Source organism: Echeneis naucrates, chromosome 2 (assembly GCF_900963305.1).
Source record: "Echeneis naucrates chromosome 2, fEcheNa1.1, whole genome shotgun sequence".
Classification (NCBI taxonomy): domain Eukaryota; kingdom Metazoa; phylum Chordata; class Actinopteri; order Carangiformes; family Echeneidae; genus Echeneis; species Echeneis naucrates.
Genome location: NC_042512.1, coordinates 18,707,893 through 18,731,609, shown reverse-complemented (window position 1 = coordinate 18,731,609; position 23,717 = coordinate 18,707,893). Strand labels below are relative to the sequence as shown.

Sequence of the window (23,717 nt, the reverse complement as noted above, 5' to 3'; positions counted from 1 at the left end):
AAACGGTGACTTGTCACATTATTGCACACGGTGAAGAAAAGAAGCTTTATTTGAGTTGGAAATGTTTCTGTGCACCATTATTCTTAAAACCGGGGCAGAGAAGCAAATCCTCATTCTTCTGAAACAGAATTCAGTAATTGACAGCCGTCTTTTTCTCAATCTGGCTGATCTTTGAACGGAAAGAGGCAGAGATGAACTCATTATGTTTTTACAGTCACAAAGCTGAGACATGCTGGTGGACTGTGCAGTATTTGTAAATCATTTGCAATAATTAAATACTTCTTATCACCAGATGCTCCACTTGTGTATTTGTAAGTCCTCTCTGGATCTAGATTTTTTTTTCCAAGCTGACACTTGGAAGAGTACAATCAATATTTGACTTTGCCTGTTTGTTTAATAAAACTTGTTTGACATGAGCAGTCTGAAAAGAATGGCTCTTAGATGTTACGCTGTCTAAACATCTGAATTACTTCCTAACCAAATTCTTGTCAAACAAGATGGGAAATCATCTGCTGACAAGAAAATGTGCAACTCGGACGGTGTCAGTGTGAAAGACTGTCGTTTCCTGTAAATCTTCTCTGACCAGCCATTTCAGTGTTCATGTCAAAGGACAAAGAAAAAAAGAAAAAAAGCAATGAATGCAGTGTCGTCATCCTGCTCACGAGGGGTAGTCCCTGCAATCCCCTGCGCTCTTCCCGCCAGATGCATAGGATGCTTTATGATACATGCTGGGGAAAGAAAAAATGGACCGAGCTTCCTGTCCTGGGACTGTGGAGCGCGATCCAGCGTGTTTCAGCGGACTGACCTGTCAGGTCGAAAAATATAGTGCAAAGGCCCAGGGGTGATGCAGCAAGCCAAGAAAGGGCAGAGGAATTTTCCGACTGTTATCAAAATACACAACTGTGCCCCCCCACCACACACACACACACACACACACCGCAGTGTGTGTGTTTATCTCTCATAGTACAGCACTGTGCACATCCTCCTCCTCAGTTCATGCCATTTAAAAACCAAAAAAAACAGAAACACCATTTTGCGTTCACTGTGCCTCACACAAACTTACAGTTTAACTGTTTTCGCTGTGTTGTGTTGCTTGTTTGTGTTTCAATTATTTTGCAAAGTGTTGCTATGGCAACCTAGCTCTTAAACAACCGTAACTAGCTGTAAAGGCTGATGAGAGTCAATAAGTTAGCTGGCCTCAGAAAAAAATGTTCTGGAAAGCTCTACTTAATTTCCAAATGTGTAAGAGTCGTTTAAAGCTCTGAATGTGATTCAATATTTTATTTGAAATCGTCCTTAGCCGTGTAGCCTGTTTGGTTCTTAAACGTTAACTTAATTTCTACTCTGTACAATTAAAATGTTGACTATAAATGAACTTAAACAGCTTCTGCATGAACACAGCTGCACAAACTACTTTTCATAAACGAGATGAAAACTTAAAAATGACTAATTTGATGTTAGCTGATTATATTGTTATTATTTTATTTCTTTTACTTCTGCATCTACGAGGGTTAAGGTTAGAAGTTAGCACAAATTGCTGCCTATCCCGTCATGCAGTGCGCTCTTCTTCACTGATTGTGAATCACGATGAAACTGCAGCAGACAAAGAGGAAAACTTACTCTGCGGCGGCCGGATCCTCTCCACTCCTCAGGTCAGCCGGCAGCTCTGGAGCTCCGGGTCTGCCTGAGGTGTTTTCCTTGGGAAGACAATGTGATGATGTGGAATTTCCTTTGATGGCAGCTGAAAACATACTGTCGTAAATCCCCCCCCCCTTCCCCCCAAATGTTGCAGGACTGGGATGGGAGATGTGTGGAAGTGGAGGTGGCGAGGGGGGGCCGGCACAAACACATGCACAAATGCACTCACTTAAACTGACTGCCAGCACTGGAAGTCTGCAGTAACACCCAGTAAAGACTTGTAAATAGAAGGGGAGGGAGGCGGGGAGGGAGGCAGGGAGGGAGGCAGGGTGGGGTGGGAGGATAAGGAGAGAGAAGTTCCACATTACATCACCAGCAGCTGTTGACAGGCCTGTGTTTATTAACTAACTGCCAGAGCTGGAGGAGTCGCAACTCGTGCCTTAGGCTCTCACACTCGGCTCCACAAACGCTGACAAGACAAGACAGTCGCTCGCTTGCCTGCGAAATACTTTGGTCAACAGATGTGCAGTTGTGTGCAGGTATCAGGAATTTTGCAGGCACAGGGATGCATGCGTTCTCTTTTTTGGCAAAAAGACGCGCACGCACACAGAAACAAATTATAGCAATTCTTCGAATCCCATAGCGAGGAGACAGTCCAAGATCAGTGATCGATTGTTGCTATTTGTCTGTTTTTCCTAATGCTGTTACCTGTCATCTGTCAGCACTGGCTATGAGACCTGCTGACTGGACTAGAAGCTGTTTTCCTGACTCAGATTGCAGGAACTGTAATGGTATTTCGGCAAAGAGAGAGCTGCTGCTGCATTCCTCAAGTGTCTTGGCTTGGCAGAGTCCCCAGCCTCTTAGATCAGCCTGTGTTACTCTCCCTCCTCTTCTTTGCTCTCTCTTTCTTGTCTTCTCATTTAAATGGAGGCACATGACTCTCGGTTTCAGTGCCAAGTAGACTTCTTTATGCCGGCCGGGAGCCACCAGCGGTCTGCTTTTCATCGCCCTCTCTGCAGGGTACTCCTCAGCGCGCTGCATTCCTCGCTGCCACCCATCCCTGTTGCCCACAAAATGCAAGGATGTTCAGTCTAACTTTTCCCTGTTGTCATATTGAACTTATTTTTGAATTTTGCATGTGCAGAATGCATTGAAATTAAGAGTGGAACGTAAACGATGGATTTTGTGTTTCTCAGCCTGCCGCCTTGCCTGCCTATGGACCAAACCACCCACTATAGGTCATCCATGACCACTGTGAACAAATGCTCCACTTCAGCCCGTCTCTGCTACATTCCTTGCGGCCTCAAATGCAATAATTTCTCCCTTAGCTCCATTCTGTTGTCGCATTCTTCCCCTCTAAGCTCATTGCATTGCAACATTGTTCACTCAGAGAGACAGAGCGAGACAGAGTAGGCTGACGACATTGCAAAGCTTTGAGCTGGGGGGAGCTGAAAGATAGATGATTTTATAAATCACACAAAGAACAATTTACTAGTGATCTATAAACCGCTTTGAAGCCGGACAAGCAAAGAACATCATTACATGGTTGTCCTTTTTGGCACAGACATTCAATTAAATGTAAATGTCAGGCTGTAATTGGATAAAATCCAACATTGTATCACACTGATTGGCAATAAATGCTATAAAGGAGGAGGGTAATAATCTGTGGAGATTGACCACGTCATTTCAGCAGCGTTTGATAATGGAAATCTGTGATTGCCCTCATTGGCAGCTGGTGATATATAATTTTATTCTAATAGAGAAAAGGAAATATCCAGAATTAAAGGATTCCTTCTGCCAGAAAAACATTTAATGGCACAATTTGTCATGCAGACTTTCAGTTTTCACAGCAAATGATGTAGATGTTATGCACAGCTATTACTTTTATGCTTTATTTTTTAACACTGAATGTCTGCACTGTCAGCGCCGTTAGCTTGAAATCTTTACCGATCAGTAATAAAGCTGAATGCCTGCTGGCTTCTCACTATTGTGAGGGCACACGTGAAAACATTTTATCAAAAGTAAAAAAAAAGAAAGAGAGAAAAGGTTTAAATCACCTCTCCTTCATAAATCACATACCTTCCCCTCCACTCATGTTTTCATGTTGAAGTAAGGAAAGAAAAACACTTCTACCGTCCTCTTTTTTTCTTTGCATCATGGGAAATCTGCCCAGCCATAAATTTAGTTAGTTTAATGCACAAACCAACCTACCTACTGGGATCTATAGTACAGCTGGAGAATTGCAGTTTAGTCTTTAGCACGTACATTGATTGTGCACGTGTGAGAGCACAGCGGGGAGGAAATGGCTAATGATCCTCGAACGTACGTCTTGACCTACAGCACATCCGGATATATTCCAGGCGAGAGGTCCAACCGTTTAATGTCACACATCAGAGCCCTGCAGGAGCTCTGAGGAAACATTGGTGTGAAGAGAGGAGAGAATATGGAATATTCATTCAGCAGCAGTTTGGATGTTGCTGTCCTTCACCCTGCAGCCATTCCTCACTTCTTTGTCTGCTTTTGTATAAATGTACCTTCTTCTCTTCCTCTTTTCTGAAGGTATCTACACACAGTCGACATACAGACAATCCAAGAAGCAGGGGAGGGAAAGCAGACCAAACCAAGCAAAACAGTTCAGCCTCCATAAAAGCTACAACAAAGGAGCTTCTGGGAAATGAGGTGAGTGTCACTCTAACAGAGACTTGAATCTGGCCCGTGGACACACATCGGGAAGTGCATAAATGCTGTTTACAGCGCCAGCCCCATCGTCAGGCTGCTTTATCAATCAGCCATTTGGATTTCATGCTGCAGTGGTGGTGATCACCAGAGCAGCTGTAAATTAGACAACTGCTGCTCGCTGCAATACTCTTCAGCTCCACCTGCACTGTCTCCAATTAGGACATAATACAGACTGAGACTACCAAAAGCCCAGATGGTTCTGAAGGAAACTCCTCAAGCTCAGATATTTTTTCATGCATGATGTGGCTTGAACATGTGATAATGTGGCCCAGGGTTAATATACATGCATGACTGCTGGAAAACACATTGAATCTGATCAGTAAAAGGATCACTGTGATTGGAGTCTCCCTCGTGAACATTTTCTCCAAGTAGCAGGAAGTGGCTCTGTGCATGGCCCACGCTACACTGACATGCTGGAATGCCACTTCAATGTTATTTGCAGCTGCACTGGGAAAGCAGCAATGTCCCCTTTCACATCAGCAGCCCGAGAAAGCATCTTTATGTGCATGTAAGCGTGGAACCCAGAGAGACCAGCGCAGTGCACACGATAAAGATTTCATCTTCCACAAATCAGTGCGAACTGTACAGTTTGTGTTGATGTCAGCTGCTTTGAGTCCGCAGAGGATCAAGTGAAGGAGATTTAGATGAATCTGGATGTAATGCAGAATAGAAAAAAGAGACATTATCCAGCTTTGACTTTGTCAGCCCTTTGTCTATTCAAAAGTATATTGTCGTCATAAATTACAGTTACTCTCCTGATGCTGTTCTGTTGATTCACATTATGGCTGAGTGTATTTCATATCTGATCAAAGTGCTTTTTCAATATTTTCTTTAAGTAGCAAACCAGACTGGGAATCTTGCCAGCTTTTTACTGTACAAACTGATTAAATTTAATGGAATTATAGTGATTTCCTGACGTGGACTGCTTTCTCCCCTGCTCTCTATCCCCCGGCTGCTCCACAGAATCGATGGCTGTCCAGCGGGAGTGAGGAATGCAACGTTCCGCATCTTATGGCTGTCTCTTTGCAAGTTTATTTCCCACTCTCCCCGAGGTAAGAGGATGTTAGAGTCAAACAAATAGGCCTTGTGTTTGTGTTTTCACCCTGCCTTTGTATGCAGTGCTGCAGCTAGGCTTCCTGCCAACTTCTCCTCCTCTTCCACCCCCTCACCCCGAGACTGCAAAAGCAAAAGACAAACCAGGGCGGCCACCACGACCACCGCTGCCTTCACCTCCAACCTTACTCCCCTTTTACAACCCTCCCCACCCTCGTCAGAGCGCGGGGGAACACAAAAGGAGGCAAAGGACGGCCACATGAACGTGCCAGGATTAGGCTGGGGCGATGATGAAGCTCATCGGGCAGAGGTGAGGGCTGAGGGGGAGAACTTGAGGAGGGATTGTTATTTCACGGACACGACTCCATGCCCTCTGCCACTGAGCCAGCGCCAGCTGGTATGAGGAGTGGCATCCTTTTGCTTCATCTCTTTTGGTTTTCTTATGTTTTCAATGAGACCATTGTATGAGGTGGAGGAAGGATATGAGGTCCCATTTGGCCGTCATTGACATGTAAAGAGAGTGTGGCGGTGACAGCTGAGGAGATCAGTGGCCTGTAATTAGCTGGGAATGTCGGATAGACTCTCAACCTTCTGTGCCAGACACACACATCCACATCGCAAAAAATGTAGGAGTGCCATCGTATAAATGTATAACAGAGACCAAAATTGCCTGTAGGTAAAATGATGAGTTATCTGTTCGGCTATGTGTGAGGTTTCACACTGACGCAAAGCTTCTCTGGGCGCTGTAAATGCAAAGGTGTGAAAAATGTGGTCTGGCTTGGGGGTGGCCCACCCATTAAAAAAAAAAAAAAAAAAGAAAGCTGGGGTGCTCAGGGAAGAAGTTTGGACACACAACTGAGACATTCAGCCATGGGATAACCAGGCGTGATACGCCAACGGTGAACAACGCCGTCTCAACACACCTCATAAATCGCAACACCGCTTAATATGAAATGTACTGTCAAAGTTTTTGGGCACTTGAGGCTGCGGTTGTATACAGTGTGGAGTCAAACAAAGACAGAGCGGTCAGCGCTCCGCTCTGTTCAGGACTGATCTGAGCTTGCTTTGGCTGAAACAGGTGCTGCTGAACCATAGCGTTAAAAATGAGGTCTGTAAAAGTTAAACACTGACCTAAAATCCTCTCCATGGGTTTACCATTACCAGTAACCTCTTTCACGTCATATTTTATAGTCATAAAAATACAGATTGAAGCAGCGAGATATCTGCTCCCGCCTCATTTTAGTGCCAATTTAAAAATTCAACAACTGCGACCACATTCTTGAATATTTTACTGTCAACAGCTTTTCTGAAGACTTTACCTTCTGTAGAAAGTAGGCCCTTTGTAATTTAACTCCAACTCCAACACATTACTCCCCCCTTGCAACCACAAATTGTTGTTTTCACATTTCTCTTTCCTCACAAGTTAAACAAAAGGATACAACATGTTAAACAGTCCTCTTTGGAGGTGTTGAAAGGCGGATTTTTTCACTTTGGAAATAGCCAGGATAGCTTCTAGGCCTTATGCTAAGAGGAAATTTGATATTGGTCTTCTCATCTCACACTTAAAGAGATTCAAAGATAAAGTTTAACTGAAAATTTCTGCATTTTTTGGAAAAGGTTGTGAAGCAAAGAGGCACATGTTCATCAGCTCAATCCATTCTGGTATGCTTTTATTCTGGGCTCTCCAAAGGGCCTCCTCCCAGAGGACAGTTATCTGTGTTACGCCTGTGGGGTCGAGGGGTACAGACAAGTTACCGTGGTGATTAAGCTCCTCTTTCAAGCTGAAGGTGGGCCTTGTCTTTGAAACGGAGGATCTGCTCTCGTGTCAAACCACCACAAGGCTCTCAGCGCCCCCTCAAAACCCCACCGATGACAGTCGGTGTTAGGAGATGAGAAGAGCCTTCCCCCTGGAGAGGACGGCGGCCTGCAGGACCCAGCGCTCCCATGGGAACCCGTGGAAGGTTCTCGTGCTTCCAGTGAAGCCTTTGATGTCCTGGCATCTGGGCGCCCGTGGACATGGAGGAGTGTTCGAGATAGCTTGGACCCAGCAGTGAAGAGACGGAGAGAGACAGACTCCGAGGAAGGAGGACGGGACCTCATCAGAGATTTAACCAGAAAAGCTCCATGACACGTTCACGTCGTACAGCAGAGACGTTTGTTTGAGTTGCCTCGTGGGAATCCGTCCCGGCCCTGTGACTGAGAGATCAAACACAACGCCATCACACGGCTGCTGCACACAGGTGTGAACGTCAGCCTCCAGGAAAGAGTTCCCATTTCTGAGAGCCAATGAAGGCGGTCAGTCAATAAGAGGACAGAGCTGCTTGCTGCTTGCAGACAGAAGTGCACCCCCTTGTGACCAAACTGGAGAATAAACAGATTGGGTTACAATACAACTGTTTCAAATTTGTTATTAATTGATTTTATTGAGAAAACAAGTCTAACAATTAGATCTTAAAAACACTGATGTAGTGACATCCAAGTTAGACAGTGTTGCATCGACGATCAAAGTAGCTTTTACTGAAAAAACAAAAAGGTCCATATAAACAAAAGACGATCATCAGTACAAAGTGCCAATGATTGATTTTGCTTTGTTTTGTGCGTTTCTGTCCTGTGAATCTCTTTCCCCATCTAGTGACAGTAAACGGTCACTGAAGGAGCAGCAGTCGAGACGCCTGCAGACCGGTCGCATCACAAGTGCTCTGGATGATTCTGCAGGCAGGTAATGAACTCTTTTACCTCTTTGCCCTCAAAGCAGATCTGGTAGACGGCTGCAAACAAAGGAAACCTGCAGGAAAGAGCATCTTTTCAGACTGTTTGCACATAAACTGACAATAAGCCTCAAACATCCATTTATCGCCTCTACTTCACAGCCACGTCTGTGTTTTCTCCTCTGGCCACGGCAAACACTGAATGTGGGCTTGCAATAACAAAACCTTTTATAGTTGTAATATTTAGTAGGATATCATATATTGTCTCGTCCTCTGCTACAACTTTATTGTTCAAATGAAGACAAAACTGACAAAATGGAAAGGCTGCAGATAAATGAATTCTTTCCACTTTATTTCATTTGGAATGTCTGCATCTTAAAACGAACGCGCAGAATAACTTGATAATATTTGATAATGTTGTGGGATAAAATCTAGATGTCTGTCTGGGCCTGTTTATGCTGTTAGAAAATAGAGTCTGCTTTGGAGAAAACAGAACAAACATGTGAATATAATCATAATGAGTATTATTTGGCATTTCCTTCCATTCTGTCCTGCTCAGGTATCATGGTTGAAAGCTGTAAATCTTTAAGACTCACTTGGTGACAATGTCGTTCTTTTGCAGGATCTTGTAGACCTCAGCTGATGTCTGGGGACCCTGAAGCTTCTGGCCGTTGAGCATTTCTGCTTCCAGTTCAGCGATGGACTAAAGAAACCAAACGTACAGAAATCATTTCTGACAAATTCTGCAGCTCTGATGCGCGTCCATCTGGGAACCTCCCTGTCTGACCCACCTTGGACGTCCGGACAAAAGCCTCTGCGACTTTACGGTTCCGTCCTCCGTAGCAGGTAGTGATGAGGTCGGCCACACCGCAGCTTTCCAGGAAGGTGGAGGAACTCACTTGGCCTTTGCAGAACAGTTTGGCAAACGCAACCATTTCCATCAGGCCCAGTCTGATCACCGCTGCTTTGGTGTTGTCTCCGAAACCAAGGCCATCACAGAATCCAGCACCCACCGCCACAATATTCTGGCAGCACATGAGTTGAAAGAGACGTAGGTCTAACTTCTGTGACATTTGCTGTTCGTGTTTAAAAGGCAGAGCATGTGGCTGTCTTTACCTTTAAGGCTCCACACAGCTCCACAGTATCACTCTCATTGACCACAGTGATGCGGAAGTTGGGTGTCTGAAGCAGCTCTTTGAAGATTTGGCCATTTGCCTCACTTTTTGCCCCTTTATTGAACATAAAAGAAAAACAACCATTTAACACAACTCACCACTGGGGCAGCGAGGAAGTTCTCACATGGCCACAACACTGCGTCAGCAAAAGTCTTGTGCAACTTAACCATAATGCTGATGAGGATAATTTAAAAAAAAAAGCATCTAACCAATGGTGGTTTCACAGAACTTCTCATCTGCCACTTCACTCGCAATGTTGGCTCCCATCAACACGCTGACCTCGATCTCTAGTTTTTCTCGGATGATGTCTGAGATGAGCTTCAGTCCATCTGGTCCCTCATCTATACCCTGAAGGAGAATAACCAGAGAGAGAGAGCTCTGAATTATCTGGACTGGTCTGGCTGGTGGCCCTGATAATAGTATCATGTCTGTATTGCAGAACTGCAACATCCTGCCATTCTGTGGCCGCATACAAACATGACGTGAAGTCAGGTGACAGTTTCCCCTTTTTTTGTTTGTTGACAGGAAATCTGACTTGAGGAATGAGGATGAGATCTTACTTTGATGAGCGATATCCCGATGGTTCCCTCAGTGATGTGAGGCTTAATCTGATCGCATAGTTTCCCGATGAACTGGTGTGGGATTACAAACACGAGGATCTTTGCTCCTTTGACAGCCTCTGTGATGTCTGGAACAGCAATCTGAGGGAGGTGTGTAAATAAAACCCATCAACAAAGACACTCAATCTGCAGCCTCTCCCGCTGATTTATTGTAGCTGTCATTAATAATTTAGAGCAGACAGAGATGAAGGCCAAAAAATGTAAAACAACAGAAAACACAGCAAATATTACATTTTCATTCTGAAAAAGAAGGACTGTTTTGTTTTGTTTTTGACATCGTTGTAGACATGAATTCCTCCAATACAGCCAAACCGCTGAAGCTATTTATCTGTGACACACCTTCGTGTTGGCTGCTCTGAAATTGTTTTCATCTGTATGACAATAGTAGTCAAAGTTGAGTTATCTTATCAGGTCAGATATGTCGCTGTCCAATCAAAGTATGTTGGAAGATTGGACTGAATTGTGTAATGTGTTCAGTTGAAATGATATGCTGCGTATGAATAATGCTCCACGCTGGAGCACTTACCACATTCCTGGGCAGTTTGTGACCTGGCAGGTATTTGACATTTTCATGCTCTTTGTTGATGATCTCCGTCAGCTTCCGCCCGTCGATCATTTCTTCATACACCCACATGCTCACCATCGGGTCGAAGCGGTTGGATGCTTTCACATTGTGCCCGATGATTTTGGCAATGGAGGAGCCCCTGGGGGGAGGGAGGGGGAGGAAGAGAGAGAGAGAGAGAGAGAGAGGACAGTTAAGTTTCACTGGAAGTCAAAAACAAACAAAAAAACACAGATACAGATGAAAGTCAAGCCTTGAGTTGCATTTTATTTTAGGTTTAGGCTTCAACCTTTCTGTAGTGTTCAACAAAACTAATGGGAAATAGGAAACAAATAAGAATACAGTAACTTCTCTGTTAGGACAGTCACACTGTGAAGAGCAATGTAGTGTCCTTATAACGGTGATGTTCATGTAGAAGTCTGTCCTAATTCTGACAGAATAATTACCGGTGAAGGCTGCGCCTTTGGGACAGCAGCTGGAAACAGCTGGACCTTTTACTTTCCGTTTTTCTCATGCAACCAGATCATACTTTGAGATATCACATCAGTAATTTGTGGATTTGAACCAATGAGGTGAAAAATCCGCGGTTACGTAATTCCCATAATATTAATAACAATAACAAAAAAACACGACCCAGCCGCTGAAAGATGAATGCAGGGTAAAAAAAAAAGAGAGAGATGATACCAGTTTCCAGATCCAACGATGCAGACTTTCTTCCCAGGCATTTTGGTTAATCCTACAGCTGAAGGTCCGGCTGGTGTGTTTCCCCCCCCGTCTTTAGGAACTTCCTGAAACGCCCTATAAATTTCTGCTACACTGACTCCTCCCATCGGTCTGCAAGAAACGGAGATCCGATAAAAGCACCGAACGTCTCGATGCATTTACGAGCTTTAATTATCAGCTCTGTCATTCACTCTGAGATTTCATTCTTAATGTTGTTGTATTTTTTTAAGATGCTCGCAGTTATTGCACAAAAAGGAAAGGAACACCGAACATATGGTGCATTGATGTTGAACAGATCGTTTATTATTAATATTTTCTGGAAATAAAGGAGCTCTCCATTAACGCTGTTTTATCCTCACCAACTTCCGGTCCATAGGGTTTTTTTCCCCCTCAAAACAACTCATGATAGCAATGATAGCAAAAATGATATTTTCTAATGTAAATGGTCCTTTTTTTAATATTACGCCTGTATTATTTAGTCACGTCGTCCTGCTTAGCCTAAACGTATATAGATATAATATTCATATAAAGTCAATTTTAAATTGCTAGGCTCACTTAATATGTATTACCCGTAACGTATAATATCAGATTAAATCGCCACATACAGGTACATTTATGTTTTAAATTTTAAATTATGCGGTAGTTCTAACAGCCCCAAATATTTTTAGGCGTTTTTATGTTTGTTTGTTGATTAGCTTTCTCATTTCAACTGCCAAAACAAATAAATTTATTTTTTTTTATTATTATTTTAAATGACAAACTCAAATCGTTAGGTTTGGGTTTTTAGCTTTACAGTAACAGGATATAACAAAATATAATATTATAGCAACTTCCGGTTTGGTTCCGCGTTCATTATTATTAAAAATTTTGTCTTCTCAGCACTCTTTTGATTTGGTTGGGTTTTTTTTTAAAGGAGTGAGGAAGCATTTATTGATTATCTCTTTTCTTTTGTGATTATATTTTTATTTGATTTTAGGATTAATCGACTACGGAAGTCCTCTCTTCCGGTCGAGTCACGTGACAGCCTTCCTGTCAGAGCAGTAAATATCAGGCGAGCTAGCAGGCTGATGCTAACGAGCTACTCCCACTAACTGACTGCCAGTGTAGACAATGCTTCATCAAACCTTAGTAACTTAACCGGGTTATCAGTCCGCTGTGTGTGGGTAGTGTGGCGTGTTTGGGTAAGCGATGACACACTTTTATTTCCTATCGTAACGGAGGCTCGTGACACTTGGAACAAATCTGTGCCGACCTAGCTTAGCTAGCTTCGCTGGTTAGCCTGACGCTGCCGAGCCCTGAGTTAGCCTCCGAAGGGCTTCGAGCTGCCGGTGACCATGCAGGCAGAAACCGCGGCTGTCAGGATAACCACGGAAAGCGAGGGCAAGCTGGATGTTTTTCCCCAGAACAGGACCCCCAGCTCGGGAAGGGCAAGTGCCAAAAGCTGGCAGTACAGGTGGGTGTCTGTGTACGTCTCTGCGATAGAAGCCTCAAGCTGGCCGTCACATTCAGGGCGTGTTTGGTGCATTCCCGGTGATCCCCGGTGATCCTAGAGGGCATGTTTACATGTTTGGTCCCTCCACTGACTGAGTAATGCTGCTCATCGGTTTATGAACACGTTAACGTCCTTGTCAGACAGGCTACAGTTGCATCACGTTGCCTTTTGAGCCTGTCACCAGGCAAAAGTCTGATTGATTGATTTTGTGTGTTTACCGCTGTGTGCTTATTGGTGTGTGCTCACTCCAGGTATTTTAAGTGGGCTCTGTCTCCTTGTGTCTCATGGCAGTGATCACATGGAAAATATTGATGGCTACTTGATGAAATACACCAACCTGGTGACCGGATGGCAATACAGGTGAGATTTTCTCGGTGTGAATCTTGTTTGTTTGTTTTTTATGTTGTCAGGGCAATGCACAGGAACGGTTTTAACAGCTTTAAACTGAATTAATTATTGTAATCCAGTTTAATCCACTCCAGGTAGTGCTGCCGTGGACTGACATTGTTGTGGGTGTTGTTACTTCTAGGTTCTTTGTCTTAAACAATGAGGCTGGTTTGCTGGAGTACTTTGTCAATGAGCAGTCGCGGCCCCAGAAGCCCCGTGGCATGCTCCCCCTGGCAGGGGCAGTCATCTCCCCCAGCGATGAAGACTCGCATACATTCACTGTCAACGCCATCAGCGGGGAGCAGTACAAGCTAAGGGGTGTGTACCTGTCCGAAACACACTGTGCCTTCTTGACACTCGTCTGTTATTTTCCACATAAGCCTGTTATTCTTCGAGCTGTCATTCTCACCATATTGTTTCCTGTAAGCTCTGTTTGCGAGTCCTGTGTTCTCATTTCCATCCATCAGGTTCATGCAGTATTGATCCAAATGTTTTCCATTATCTCCTGCTGGCAGAAGCACATCGAAATTGATGCTGAGTAAGATCATCCTTGAATAACCATAACAAGATTTAGCCTTCTTGTTTTTCTTTTATTTTTCAGCCACTGATGCCAAAGAGAGGCAGCACTGGGTCAGCAGACTGCAGATTTGCACACAACACCACACAGAGGCCATGGGGAAAGTAAGGAGGTTTCCATATTTGGTGTGTTGATGTTTGCAAGGAATGCTCATTCAAATACTTCCATAGTGTAATACTGTTGCATCAATCTGCAGTGATCAAAATAAAACATGTGACTCTTTCACAAGACCGATGGGAGGTGACGCTTTCCAGTTTCCTCCCTTTGTTCCTCATATTCTGAAACAAACAAACCGTTGCTCTGCTGTGTTGCAAAAGTCTGTACAGCCACGAAATATCATATTTATGAAAACATTTATCAGTAATCACAAGTATTGATCTGGCTATTGATCTACACACTATTAACAGCCCACAACTGCTTTTCATGGCCTTGAGGAACAATAAACCTTCCCATGGTTCTTCTTTTGGAAGTGGCTTGTCATTGAGATTTGTCATCTGAATTTAGTCATTTAAAAAAGCAAGTTTGTTTGAAATGTTTATATCCATCTTACAGAGTAATCCCCCACCCAAGTCCCGGAGCTACTCAATGGCTTCTCAAGGCAGCGGCAGCTCACCGATGTCGCTGCGGCGGCCCAGCCAAAACCCTGCTTCTTTATTTGGCTGGTCGCAGGTCCATAAGGGCTCGTCACTCTACTCCAGCAAGAGGTCCCTCCTGCCAGACCACCTCATGGATGCCAGAGAGGTACTGCATGGTTACACTTCCTGTGGCCCAGCAGACTAATTGGTTTATGGTACCAGATGAGTGTGGGCGAAATGTAATTAGGGTCATTTCAGGTCAAAGTTTTATGGTTTATGTTCATCTGTAACTTAGGTGAAGAAAAATCGGCCAATCCAATCAAAGTGCAGTACAATTTTTAATGAGATTCTGGGAGATTTGATTTATCTGTTATGCAATCAAAGTTGGAGCCAAGAGCATCTTCATAGCGTCTTCCATGCTAAGAAGCCACAAATCCATGTCCTGTTTCTGTTTTCATAAGAATTCCACAAAAAGTAATGTGAAAGAAATGGTGAGTCAAATCTTGGTGGAGAGTTTGAACAGCGGGACCTTGTCATGCTGATCCTTGACTGGCTGCAGCGTGTTTCATTAATGTTTAAGTTTTAGTGCAATGCAACGTTGCCACAGTTAAATGTTGATTTCATAAATGGTTCCTTAAAATAAAAAGCAACAGTGTTTTACTACAAGAATGGCAATTGTAAAGTGAAAATGTTCAGTCCTGAATTGTCCTCATACTCTCACTCTTAGTTGTTGTCTCTCTAAACACACATTCACTCCAGCAGCACAGTTCTCTGTAGACTTTGTTCCTTCTGGGACCTTTGAACAGAACATGATTGTTGCTTCAAGGAATTGAGTTTATGCTGAGCTAATTTCCTAATGTAAAGTACCATGTACAGAGTTTTTAAAAGTATAAGGTTAAGGAGATGCGTTTTTAATTTGTAATGATATTTCGGGTATTGCATGAAGTTAAACATTAAATTCGTGTGAGTAGATGAGCTCATGTTCACTACAGCCTAACACGGCCGTCATACTCAATGATCCCCCTCCAGATGATGAGCCAGGCCCAGAACCAGCACAGAGACCTCATTCAGAATATTGAGGGATTACCTGCAGCCCCGGGGCTCTCCCCTCTAGACCAGGATCTGCTGATGCTCAAGGCCACTTCCATGGCCACCATGAACTGCCTGCACGAGTGCCTGCACATCCTACACTTACAACAGGTGGCCAGGCAGAGGGGCTCCCTGGGAGGTCAGTGGACAGCTCTCTCTCTGTTAATTATCTTTATGGAAACTGTGGTTGTTGCGTTATCTTGATTTATTTGTGTGCTTGTTTATTTATTTATTTGTGCGACTGCCTCCTTCAGAAAGTGTGTACATCTGGTGTTAGATTAACTGTGTGTGTCCTGGAAATAGGCTGACTTTGTGCTGTGACACCACTCCACATGCAACAAATGCACCCAATGTAGACGAACAGTTTGTGTCTGTGGGACAGTGGAATTATTTTGCATTATTGATGAGAACTGTACCTTTTCTTACCAACTGTCCTGAAGGTAATTAGATCTCAGATGGTTAAAATATCCATCAGGACAGACCAGGTTTATACAGCTTCACCTCAACAAGCACTTCGTAGCACTTTAGAGTCCCAAAGTGAAGTGACTGACTTGCTAATGTCCGGATCTGCTCCATGCAGGTTTGAAATCAGAAAAAGTCCAAGTAATGTCAGTGCAGATCTCATTACTCAATGTATAATTCATTAGGCCAGACTCATCCCAGCAGCCAATCAGATTAAGCTGTCCAACGACACACCAGGTGAATTTAAATGAGACCTGTCTACCTCGAAACATACATAAAAAACGTGCTCAGCCCGTCCTGAGGAGCTGTAGCCAATCCGAGCACGAGGACGCTTCCTGTCGGTGGGGCCAAAGTATCCTGATACTCTGGTTGTTGGTGGGGTTAGGTTACAGCCTTTTGGTCCAGGGCAGCTGTCTGAGAAATAGCCACCTGTCCAGTCAGCAGCCAGACAGTTGTGAGGTGTTATGTGTGCGGTGAACGGTAGGCAGAGTGTAGAACTACGAGTGTGTGTGCAGCCGTGAGTGCCGGAGGGCTTCAGGAGGGAGGGGGGCAGTACCATGAGCGCCTCTGAACCCGCCTCTGTGAACTTCTCGTCCACGGCAGGACCCACCATCGAGTGGCTGGAGCCCAAGCTGCCTGACATCCTGAAGAACGGCGGCAGCTCCCTGGGCAGCTTCACCACAGGGGAGGGCGCCTTAGAGGGGAGCCGGCTGGAGCTCAGCAGCCCTGAGTCCTGCAGCTTCTCTGGGGTAAGACCAACGAAATGAGGCGACTGTACACTGTACAAAGCTTTAAGATGTTGATACAGCCAGAAACCATTTCATCTTCTCAGAACATAGTTCAAGAAGTTATGCAGTTCTCTGTGGGGCTACTCAAGCAGGGTGATGGATAAACCTCATTCCCCTCCCTTCCCTCTTCAGGAGCAGGAAGACATAGATGCAGAGGATGAGGCAGAGGACTGCTTCACAGACAAGGAGGAGGACCTGGGTGCTGTCGAGGAGGAGCGCAGCGTCATCCTACACTTGCTGTCCCAGCTGAAGCTGGGCATGGACCTCACACGGGTAGGTCAAATTCCACGTACTGCCGAACACACTTTGGCTTAATTAATGTTTGATTAGCATTCTTGGTGCTTTTGGGTCAGAGTTAGAGTGGGAACAAGTTTACGTTGGAATATGTGAAACCAAAGCCAGCCACATCCTTTCATATTTATAGAGTTTATATTTTAGAGCACAGGCACACTTTTATGGTCAGTTTGTTTTAGCATTTGGATGTCTTCTTGGTTTTCATCTGGTGGATTCATTGGTCGGCTTTGGTGCATGTTGCGTCTTCAGTCCTTTGATTTAAATGAAGGTTGACAACATGCCGTTGTTTAAATCTGATTTATAATCTGGCACTTTTCCTCCCAGGTTGTCCTCCCCACTTTCATTCTGGAGAAGCGCTCTCTGCTGGAGATGTATGCTGACTTCATGTCCCACCCAGATCTCTTTGTGGCCATCACTGATGGCAGCAGCCCAGAAGACCGTATGGTCCGGTTTGTGGAGTACTACCTCACCTCCTTCCACGAAGGTCGCAAGGGCGCCATCGCCAAGAAGCCCTACAACCCCATCATTGGTGAGACCTTCCACTGCTCCTGGAAGGTTCCCAGGAATCCAGAGGCCTCCAAGGAGCAGGGAAGTGCTGACACGCCGGCTTCCCAGGAACCCTATCAAGTGCGCTTTGTGGCAGAGCAGGTGTCCCATCACCCTCCTGTGTCTGGGTTTTACGCTGAATGCCAAGAGAGGCGGATGTGTGTGAACACGCATGTGTGGACCAAGAGCAAGTTCATGGGGATGTCCATCGGAGTGTCAATGATAGGTGAAGGTAAGGAAGCAGTGTTTTTATTGACTCAAGAAGAGCAGTTATAATCACCAGAAATCTCCACTGTTGGCTGTCAGAACAAAATGGATTCATCTCACTCCTCCACGTGAGGCAGAAATCAAAGCAGTCAGTCTATCAGAAGGCTGGTTATGATAAAATAACTATGAATGTGGCTGTAAGCTTGGAACATTTGACCAAAGCAATGTTTTGTCTCCTTCTGTCTGAATGACAGGTTGTCTGTATTTGCTTGAGCACGATGAAGAGTACACCTTCACGCTGCCGTGTGCATATGCTCGCTCCATCCTCACTGTTCCCTGGGTGGAGCTCGGAGGAAAAGTCAACATCAGCTGCGCCAAGTCAGGCTACAACGCAGTCATCACTTTCCAGACTAAACCCTTCTATGGTGGCAAACTACACAAGTGAGTCCTTCCTTTGGTACGAGTGTGTGTGAGGCACTTTAGTTGGAGTTGTGTCTGAATCCTCTCTTGACGGCCAATGGGATGTTTTATTTGTTGCTCCAAATGTAGGGTGACAGCAGAGGTGAAGCACAACACAACCAACGCGGTGGTGTGTCGTGTGCAGGGTGAGTGGAACGGTGTGTTGGAGTTCAGCTACACTACTGGAGAGACGAGAGTGGTGGACGTCACCAAGCTGCCTGTAACGAGGAAGCGCGTTCGGCCGATTGAGAAACAGGGACCAACTGAATCCAGGTTAGATGAGAACAAAGTGGACAAACTTCATGTTTACTGTCTCTCAGCTCAGGCATTGTGTTCAGTACCCGTGTTTCTTATGATCCAGGCGTCTGTGGCAGCACGTGACAGAGTCCTTGCGACTGAAGGACATCGACAAAGCCACTGAGCACAAAAGGATTCTGGAGGAGAGGCAGCGGACGGAGGAGCGACACCGCGCCGAGACCGAAACCGCCTGGAGGACCAGATACTTTGACAGAGAGGTGAGAAACAAACACACTAGCAGGTTTTAGCCTGAAAAAACATCTCTGGAGCCACCAATCAATGTACGTGTTTACCTTGTTGACCTCTTTCTAGACTGCAAATGTCCCTGTGTGATGTTTAAAATAGAAACAAAAATAGATGAAACTCAAAATGCAGTCAGGATTTAGTTTGTTGCAGTGCATGTCTTGTTTGATTAAAAAGTGGGATTAGCACATATGTAAACAGTCTCATGGAGGCTCCAACAAACCTGTAGCTGCAGTGATCTTTGTACCAGATCACCTCAGAGTATCTGTAACAAATGGCCTGATGGGACAGCTGGCATCATGGGATTAAACATCTTTGCAGGTTTACTGCTGGAAGTGAATGATAAAACCTCAGAATATATTGATCATAGCTTTCTCTCCTCCTCCTCCTCCCCTTCCTCTTCAGGGTGAAGGCTGGATTTATCACAAGACACTTTGGAAAAACTCTGCATTCAAATCCTAGTTTCCTCACTGTGCATCTTGGATGTTGACACTGTAGATTCAGGAATGTGTGTGTGTGTGTTTGTCTGCGTGCGTGCGTGTCTGAGTGAAATGAGAGCATGACCTGCACTGACGTACAGATGGATGCAACATGGGGAGGAGGAAGAGAGACCGCACGAATCTTGCTCACAATCTTCACCAAGCCTCCAAGTACAAGCTTTTGTACTGCAGTTCCGTTTTTCTTTTGTTGTTTTATTTTTTTTTTTTTACAATCCAATGTCTATGAAAACATATTCTTGTACAGGTGATGGTACTCTTATTTACACAGCCTTAAGATAGTCAGATGAATGATACTCTAATTTTGTTTTTTGTTTTTTTTGAAGCTGTGGAATCACAGAAGGGTGAAGTTTATTTGCATCGTAAAATATCCAACAGTTAAAAGAATTAGATTTGAATTCTATGTGTTTCAGTGAGCAAAGATCATGCATATTAAACCCAAAAACTGTTTCCAGTATTAGAAGCAGAACTCACTTCCGCTGTACTTCAGTATTTCTACTTGCACACAATGTTCTGAATTCCAAGAGAAACTCCTCGCCGTACTTCTCTGTTCTTGTTTCCAGTTTTTATGTTGAGCTACACTAACTGGCTATGGCCTGATGCTTCTCTTTGAAGGTTTTTCATGTTAAGCATCACTTAAATTCCCTTTTTAAAGTCACTGTTTTTAATCAAATTATTAAGAAGGAAGGTTGAAGCACGGATTGTGACAGTGACATGAATATGGAAAATATTAATTTATCAGGACTGGCACTTTCCTGAATGGGAGTATCATTAATTGGTTTAATATCAGATGATTGTGTGCATTTAGATAAAAAGTGTGTGTTGATTTGAAGTCCTTTGGTTTCTTTCTAACTGAATTTTGTTTTTGTTTGATGCTGTTGAAATTGATATTTTGAATGAAGTCATGCTGGTAGAATGGCATGTTGTAGACCAGCTGACAGTTAACCAAATTTTTAACCATGTAAAGACTGAGTCACATGTGAAAGCGTCTTAACATTGTTTCCCCAGTGCTCCCGTGTTTCCTCCATATTTGTTTTTGTTAGTTTGTTTTAACCTTTTGTGGCGTTGGAGTAGATGGTGGAGCTCCCACAGGCATGTTGAGGAAAAGACCCCAATCATTGGACAAATTCCATCTCCAAAGATCTGTTGGAAAAGCTTTGAAGCAAATTAGCTTGTTTCATAATGAAAATGAGTCTTCAGTTTTTCTTCATGCGTCTTCACCCCTCCCTGTCCTGCGCTTTAATTGCTCTTATTTTTAGAGCCACTTTTTGTACAGATATGTTAACATCTCTTGTTCTGACAGTGTTTGTGTTTCTTTGGAAGTAATTCCAATCTTATATACTGTGACGTACCTGTCAAAAACATTTTTTTTCCCCCCCTTACACAAAACTCTCACTCAAATTAGAACGGTTTCCAGTTCCCTACAGAAAGACGAACCCCCCCCCGCCATTGATAAGCTACTCCCTCCAGTTCTTGGTGCCTTATGCAAACTCTTTCTGTGTGTCTTCCAGCAAAGGAGCACAGCATCTTCATCACTAACTTACCTGACAGATGCAAAAATGGCGGATGTATTATTTGTGTGTGTGTTTATTGTTATAATTTTTTTTTTTTTTTTAAAGAACCTGTGCTTGAGGTTAGAGGTCGATGAAGCACTTTTATTCCAGGTTGAGACATTTTCTTGTTTTGAATTCTACTGGTTGTCTTGCTGACCTATGAAATGCACTGAGGGAAACCTGATGTTGTGGAGAAATGGACGTGTGATAATAATCAAATAAATTGTGTATCAGTTGTATGCCACATGACAGTTTTCCTCCACACCAAACAGCACTGTTAAATGAAGATAAATTTAAGAACGAGATCACCTCAGCAAGTCCTGAAGAAGCTTAATTTACTGGGCAGGTGATGTAGTCAGTCGTAGACGTGTTTGATATTACAGAAATGGACCACACGCTTCGGGTGTTTGCAGTGCTGTGACCTATATCGACCATCAGAGGAAAAAAAAAAAAAAACACGACACCCCTCACCACCTCCTCCTTCCCTGGACCTGGACCTGGACCTGGACCCTGGAACCGAGTCCTTGGACCAACAGCATCAGTGAGTGATGCCCACCAGAGGGCGCCGTTTTCCTCTGCACAGGTGGTTCTGGATCCAGGACCAGCAGGAAGAGTGAGGTACATTCATGTTGGTGCTGCTTCAGTGCAGTGTTTGTATTTTATGACTTGATATCTTATTTACATGCTGCTGTGGAGAAGAAATGATGGATGCAACATACAGGTGGCACAGCTGAAGGTGTTTAAATTCTGAAGTGATGAGTTCAGTCTAAAATGTTTCCAGGCCTGGATGATTCCATGTGAACACAAATTAAGAGTTATCTAAATGTAGACCCTGAGGATTGAAAGAAGACTTCGACTAGGTGGAAAAGTCAACATCAGCTGCACCAAGTCAGGCTACTCTGCAGTCTTCATTTTCCAGACTAAACCCCAAACACGTGAGTCCCTCCTTTGGTGTGTGTATGTGGTGTTGTTGTCACATTTCTGTCCTGATGTTTTATGTGTTTCTCCAAATGTAGAGCTCAAACATGAAAATTAATTTAACGAGTAAATCAGCTAATTGGGCGTGGCTCCTTTAAATACTGTGTGTCGCTCTGGGTGACGTCATTGGGCTGCGCCTTTGTTTAGTTTCCCCCCCGATGAACGAATGCTCTATTTATTGTAATTTCTTTTTGTCTGAACTCAACGTAAGCGTGAATCGACTCCTGTTTCAGCTCTGTACAACAAAAGGCTGATTATTGCTGAAGAACAGGACAAAACCCATTAAGACACAAAGTCGGACGTTAAAATAATTAATATCAGGATGGTACGGTGAAAAAAAGCCACACCGGAAGTGTGCGGTCCGACGGTATAATTCTTCCGGGTTACCGGGGAGAGAAGGTGAAGTGTAGAAATAGAAGGAAACACAATAAAGTTTTTTTGTTTTTGTTTTTTTTTTTATTTGGAAAATGTTTTTAATGCCTATTTATCAGAGTGTAACATTTCGGTCAACGATTTAGAGAATTAATTTATCTTTTCCTGGTGGTTTCCATTCTCTCTCTCTCTCTCTCTCTCTCTCTCTCTCTCTCTCTCTCTCTCTCTCGCTCTGTGTCGTCATCACAGGTGTGCTGATTGCTAATTGTTGGCCCCGCCCCCTCTTTCTTTATTTGAGGGCCACATTCACAGTCAGGCCCCACAGTGGGCTCTGTGTGCCACAAGGGAAGGCAGCTACCAGCCAAGTGGAGTCATTTTTCTGGGAACTGGTTCTTGTATGTTTGGTTTTTGCTTGTTTTTTTGTTTTTTCGGCTGTTAAGCTGAAACTGTTTTGTAGTTTGCTTTTTAGCGGAGCATATCTCACACCTCATGTTGTATTTAAAAGAAAGCACATGTTCTTTGTCTCCTCAGGGAAGTGGCCTCTGAGGAAGAAATCCAAAAGAGGACTGAAGACTGGGACCTGCTGTCACAGACTGGGTTTTGTTAAGCAAACATATTTCAAATAATGCTGGAAACATTCAATGTTAATATGTGGTCTGATTGTGTTTTCCTGCTGCAGTTCCTTTTTCAAGCTGGCTTCATCATCACTTGGTTTTGAAGCTGATTCTGCGGAGAGGCTGCTCTGAGCTAAGTTTTCACTCTTCTGTTCCATTAATGTGACTGTAGACTTTTCTTTGTTCTCTTTAACATCAGGATTTGTTTGACTTGCTGGATATCAGCTGTGGTGGTGGCCGTTTCTGATGTCAACCATTAGCGCAGTTCTTGGCTGTCTCACTTCACTGCAGCTTGGTAAGTGTAAGCTAAATTAAATCCAATATCGGGTTCTGTAAAAGAAAAACTTGGTTCTGTTAATTTTGATTTAACTGGAGTTTTTCTGTTTCCCATCAGGAATTGTTTGCCTAATTGGATCTTGGCTTACTGATGTCCAACATCAGGTGATTTCTTGTCTCAACTCACTGCAACATAGTAACTGAATGAATAATATGCAGTGTTTCACAGAACATCCCAAGAAGCCAACGCAAGATCAAAATGCCCCAAAGTATTGTCAAACATGAATAATTGGGTTGGATCTCTGGTGGCTGTTACTGATGTCACCAGGTGAGTCTAAAGTGTAATAAATTAACACGGGTGGAAGCTAAGGCTACGTAGCTTAGCCTGAAGGCATGTTCATTTTAGTTTAATTGGTATTAATGATGAGCTAAAATCTCCAGGCTTCATCTGAAGAGCTCTCATTTGGACCAACTTCAGCTGGCACAGCAGTGTTTTGGTGTTTAGGACTGGACTTGCCTTTAAAATGCTTCCTTGATCATCAGCTGGCAGTTTTAGTGTTGATTTAGAGAAGTTGTCCTGCAGACCGGCAACAAATCCAAGAGCTGAAGCACTGCTTCTCACCCTGAACATTTTAAAATGTGGGACAAGAGGACATTTCAGTAGCTTGAAAGTGGAAGTGAGTTAAAAGCTGCAATGTAAAAAATGATTTAATGAAAGGCTGGGGTGACATCACGTTCAGTCTGCAGCCATGTTGTTCATGTTGACGCAGAAACTTATGTGCCATAATTCACT

The 23,717-nt window shown here is 43.9% G+C and overlaps 3 protein-coding genes and 1 long non-coding RNA gene across 7 annotated transcripts in view; 2 read left to right on the top strand and 2 right to left on the bottom strand.

Annotated features, from left to right (window-relative positions):
- Nucleotides 1-1,839, bottom strand: part of LOC115053435 (nck-associated protein 5) — a 100,997-nt gene extending 99,158 nt beyond the window's left edge. For all 3 annotated transcript variants that reach the window (XM_029518142.1, XM_029518152.1, XM_029518160.1), the window contains exon 1: nucleotides 1,621-1,839. In XM_029518142.1, coding sequence (XP_029374002.1) covers nucleotides 1,621-1,751 — 131 coding nt within the window. In that variant the 5' untranslated portion in view covers nucleotides 1,752-1,839. The remainder of the gene's footprint in view (nucleotides 1-1,620) is intronic.
- Nucleotides 1,840-7,819: 5,980 nt separating this feature from the next.
- Nucleotides 7,820-11,281, bottom strand: LOC115052909 (glycerol-3-phosphate dehydrogenase [NAD(+)], cytoplasmic-like). Of its 2 annotated transcripts, none has more exons than XM_029517389.1 (8): nucleotides 11,180-11,281; nucleotides 10,460-10,637; nucleotides 9,874-9,945; nucleotides 9,523-9,661; nucleotides 9,255-9,367; nucleotides 8,930-9,163; nucleotides 8,735-8,841; nucleotides 7,820-8,215 (listed from the first exon to the last, which is right to left on the bottom strand). In XM_029517389.1, the coding sequence occupies exons 1-8, from the start codon at nucleotides 11,218-11,220 to the stop codon at nucleotides 8,119-8,121; spliced, it is 981 nt and encodes a 326-aa protein (XP_029373249.1). In that variant the 5' UTR covers nucleotides 11,221-11,281; the 3' UTR covers nucleotides 7,820-8,118. The 2 variants fall into 2 exon arrangements, with proteins under 2 accessions (XP_029373249.1, XP_029373240.1); XM_029517380.1 differs by having other exon boundaries at nucleotides 7,821-8,215; nucleotides 9,874-10,014.
- Nucleotides 11,282-12,269: 988 nt separating this feature from the next.
- LOC115052377 (oxysterol-binding protein-related protein 11) lies at nucleotides 12,270-20,923 on the top strand. Its single transcript, XM_029516451.1, has 13 exons — nucleotides 12,270-12,671; nucleotides 13,002-13,070; nucleotides 13,240-13,415; nucleotides 13,699-13,778; nucleotides 14,227-14,415; nucleotides 15,279-15,477; nucleotides 16,404-16,549; nucleotides 16,721-16,861; nucleotides 17,207-17,660; nucleotides 17,890-18,076; nucleotides 18,185-18,367; nucleotides 18,456-18,609; nucleotides 19,040-20,923. The coding sequence occupies exons 1-13, from the start codon at nucleotides 12,553-12,555 to the stop codon at nucleotides 19,094-19,096; spliced, it is 2,154 nt and encodes a 717-aa protein (XP_029372311.1). The 5' UTR covers nucleotides 12,270-12,552; the 3' UTR covers nucleotides 19,097-20,923.
- A 1,009-nt stretch (nucleotides 20,924-21,932) lies between these two features.
- On the top strand, nucleotides 21,933-23,699 carry LOC115056286 (uncharacterized). The gene is made up of 4 exons (XR_003841778.1): nucleotides 21,933-22,061; nucleotides 22,284-22,429; nucleotides 22,566-22,943; nucleotides 23,043-23,699. It is a non-coding gene; the product is annotated as an uncharacterized LOC115056286 (long non-coding RNA).
- The last annotated feature ends 18 nt before the right edge of the window (nucleotides 23,700-23,717 follow it).

Excerpts from the sequence above, each read along its gene's own strand:
- LOC115052909 (XM_029517380.1), bottom strand. The coding sequence starts at position 11,220 with ATGCCTGGGAAGAAAGTCTGCATCGTTGGATCTGGAAACTG. Across the intron at positions 9,662-9,873 it reads TCGGGATATCGCTCATCAAA|GGTATAGATGAGGGACCAGA; the intron begins GTAAGATCTCAT and ends ATTCTCCTTCAG. Across the intron at positions 8,216-8,734 it reads AAGAACGACATTGTCACCAA|GTTTCCTTTGTTTGCAGCCG; the intron begins GTGAGTCTTAAA and ends TCTTTCCTGCAG.
- LOC115052377 (XM_029516451.1), top strand. The coding sequence starts at position 12,553 with ATGCAGGCAGAAACCGCGGCTGTCAGGATAACCACGGAAAGCGAGGGC. Across the intron at positions 13,071-13,239 it reads GTGACCGGATGGCAATACAG|GTTCTTTGTCTTAAACAATG; the intron begins GTGAGATTTTCT and ends TGTTACTTCTAG. Across the intron at positions 16,550-16,720 it reads AGTCCTGCAGCTTCTCTGGG|GAGCAGGAAGACATAGATGC; the intron begins GTAAGACCAACG and ends TTCCCTCTTCAG.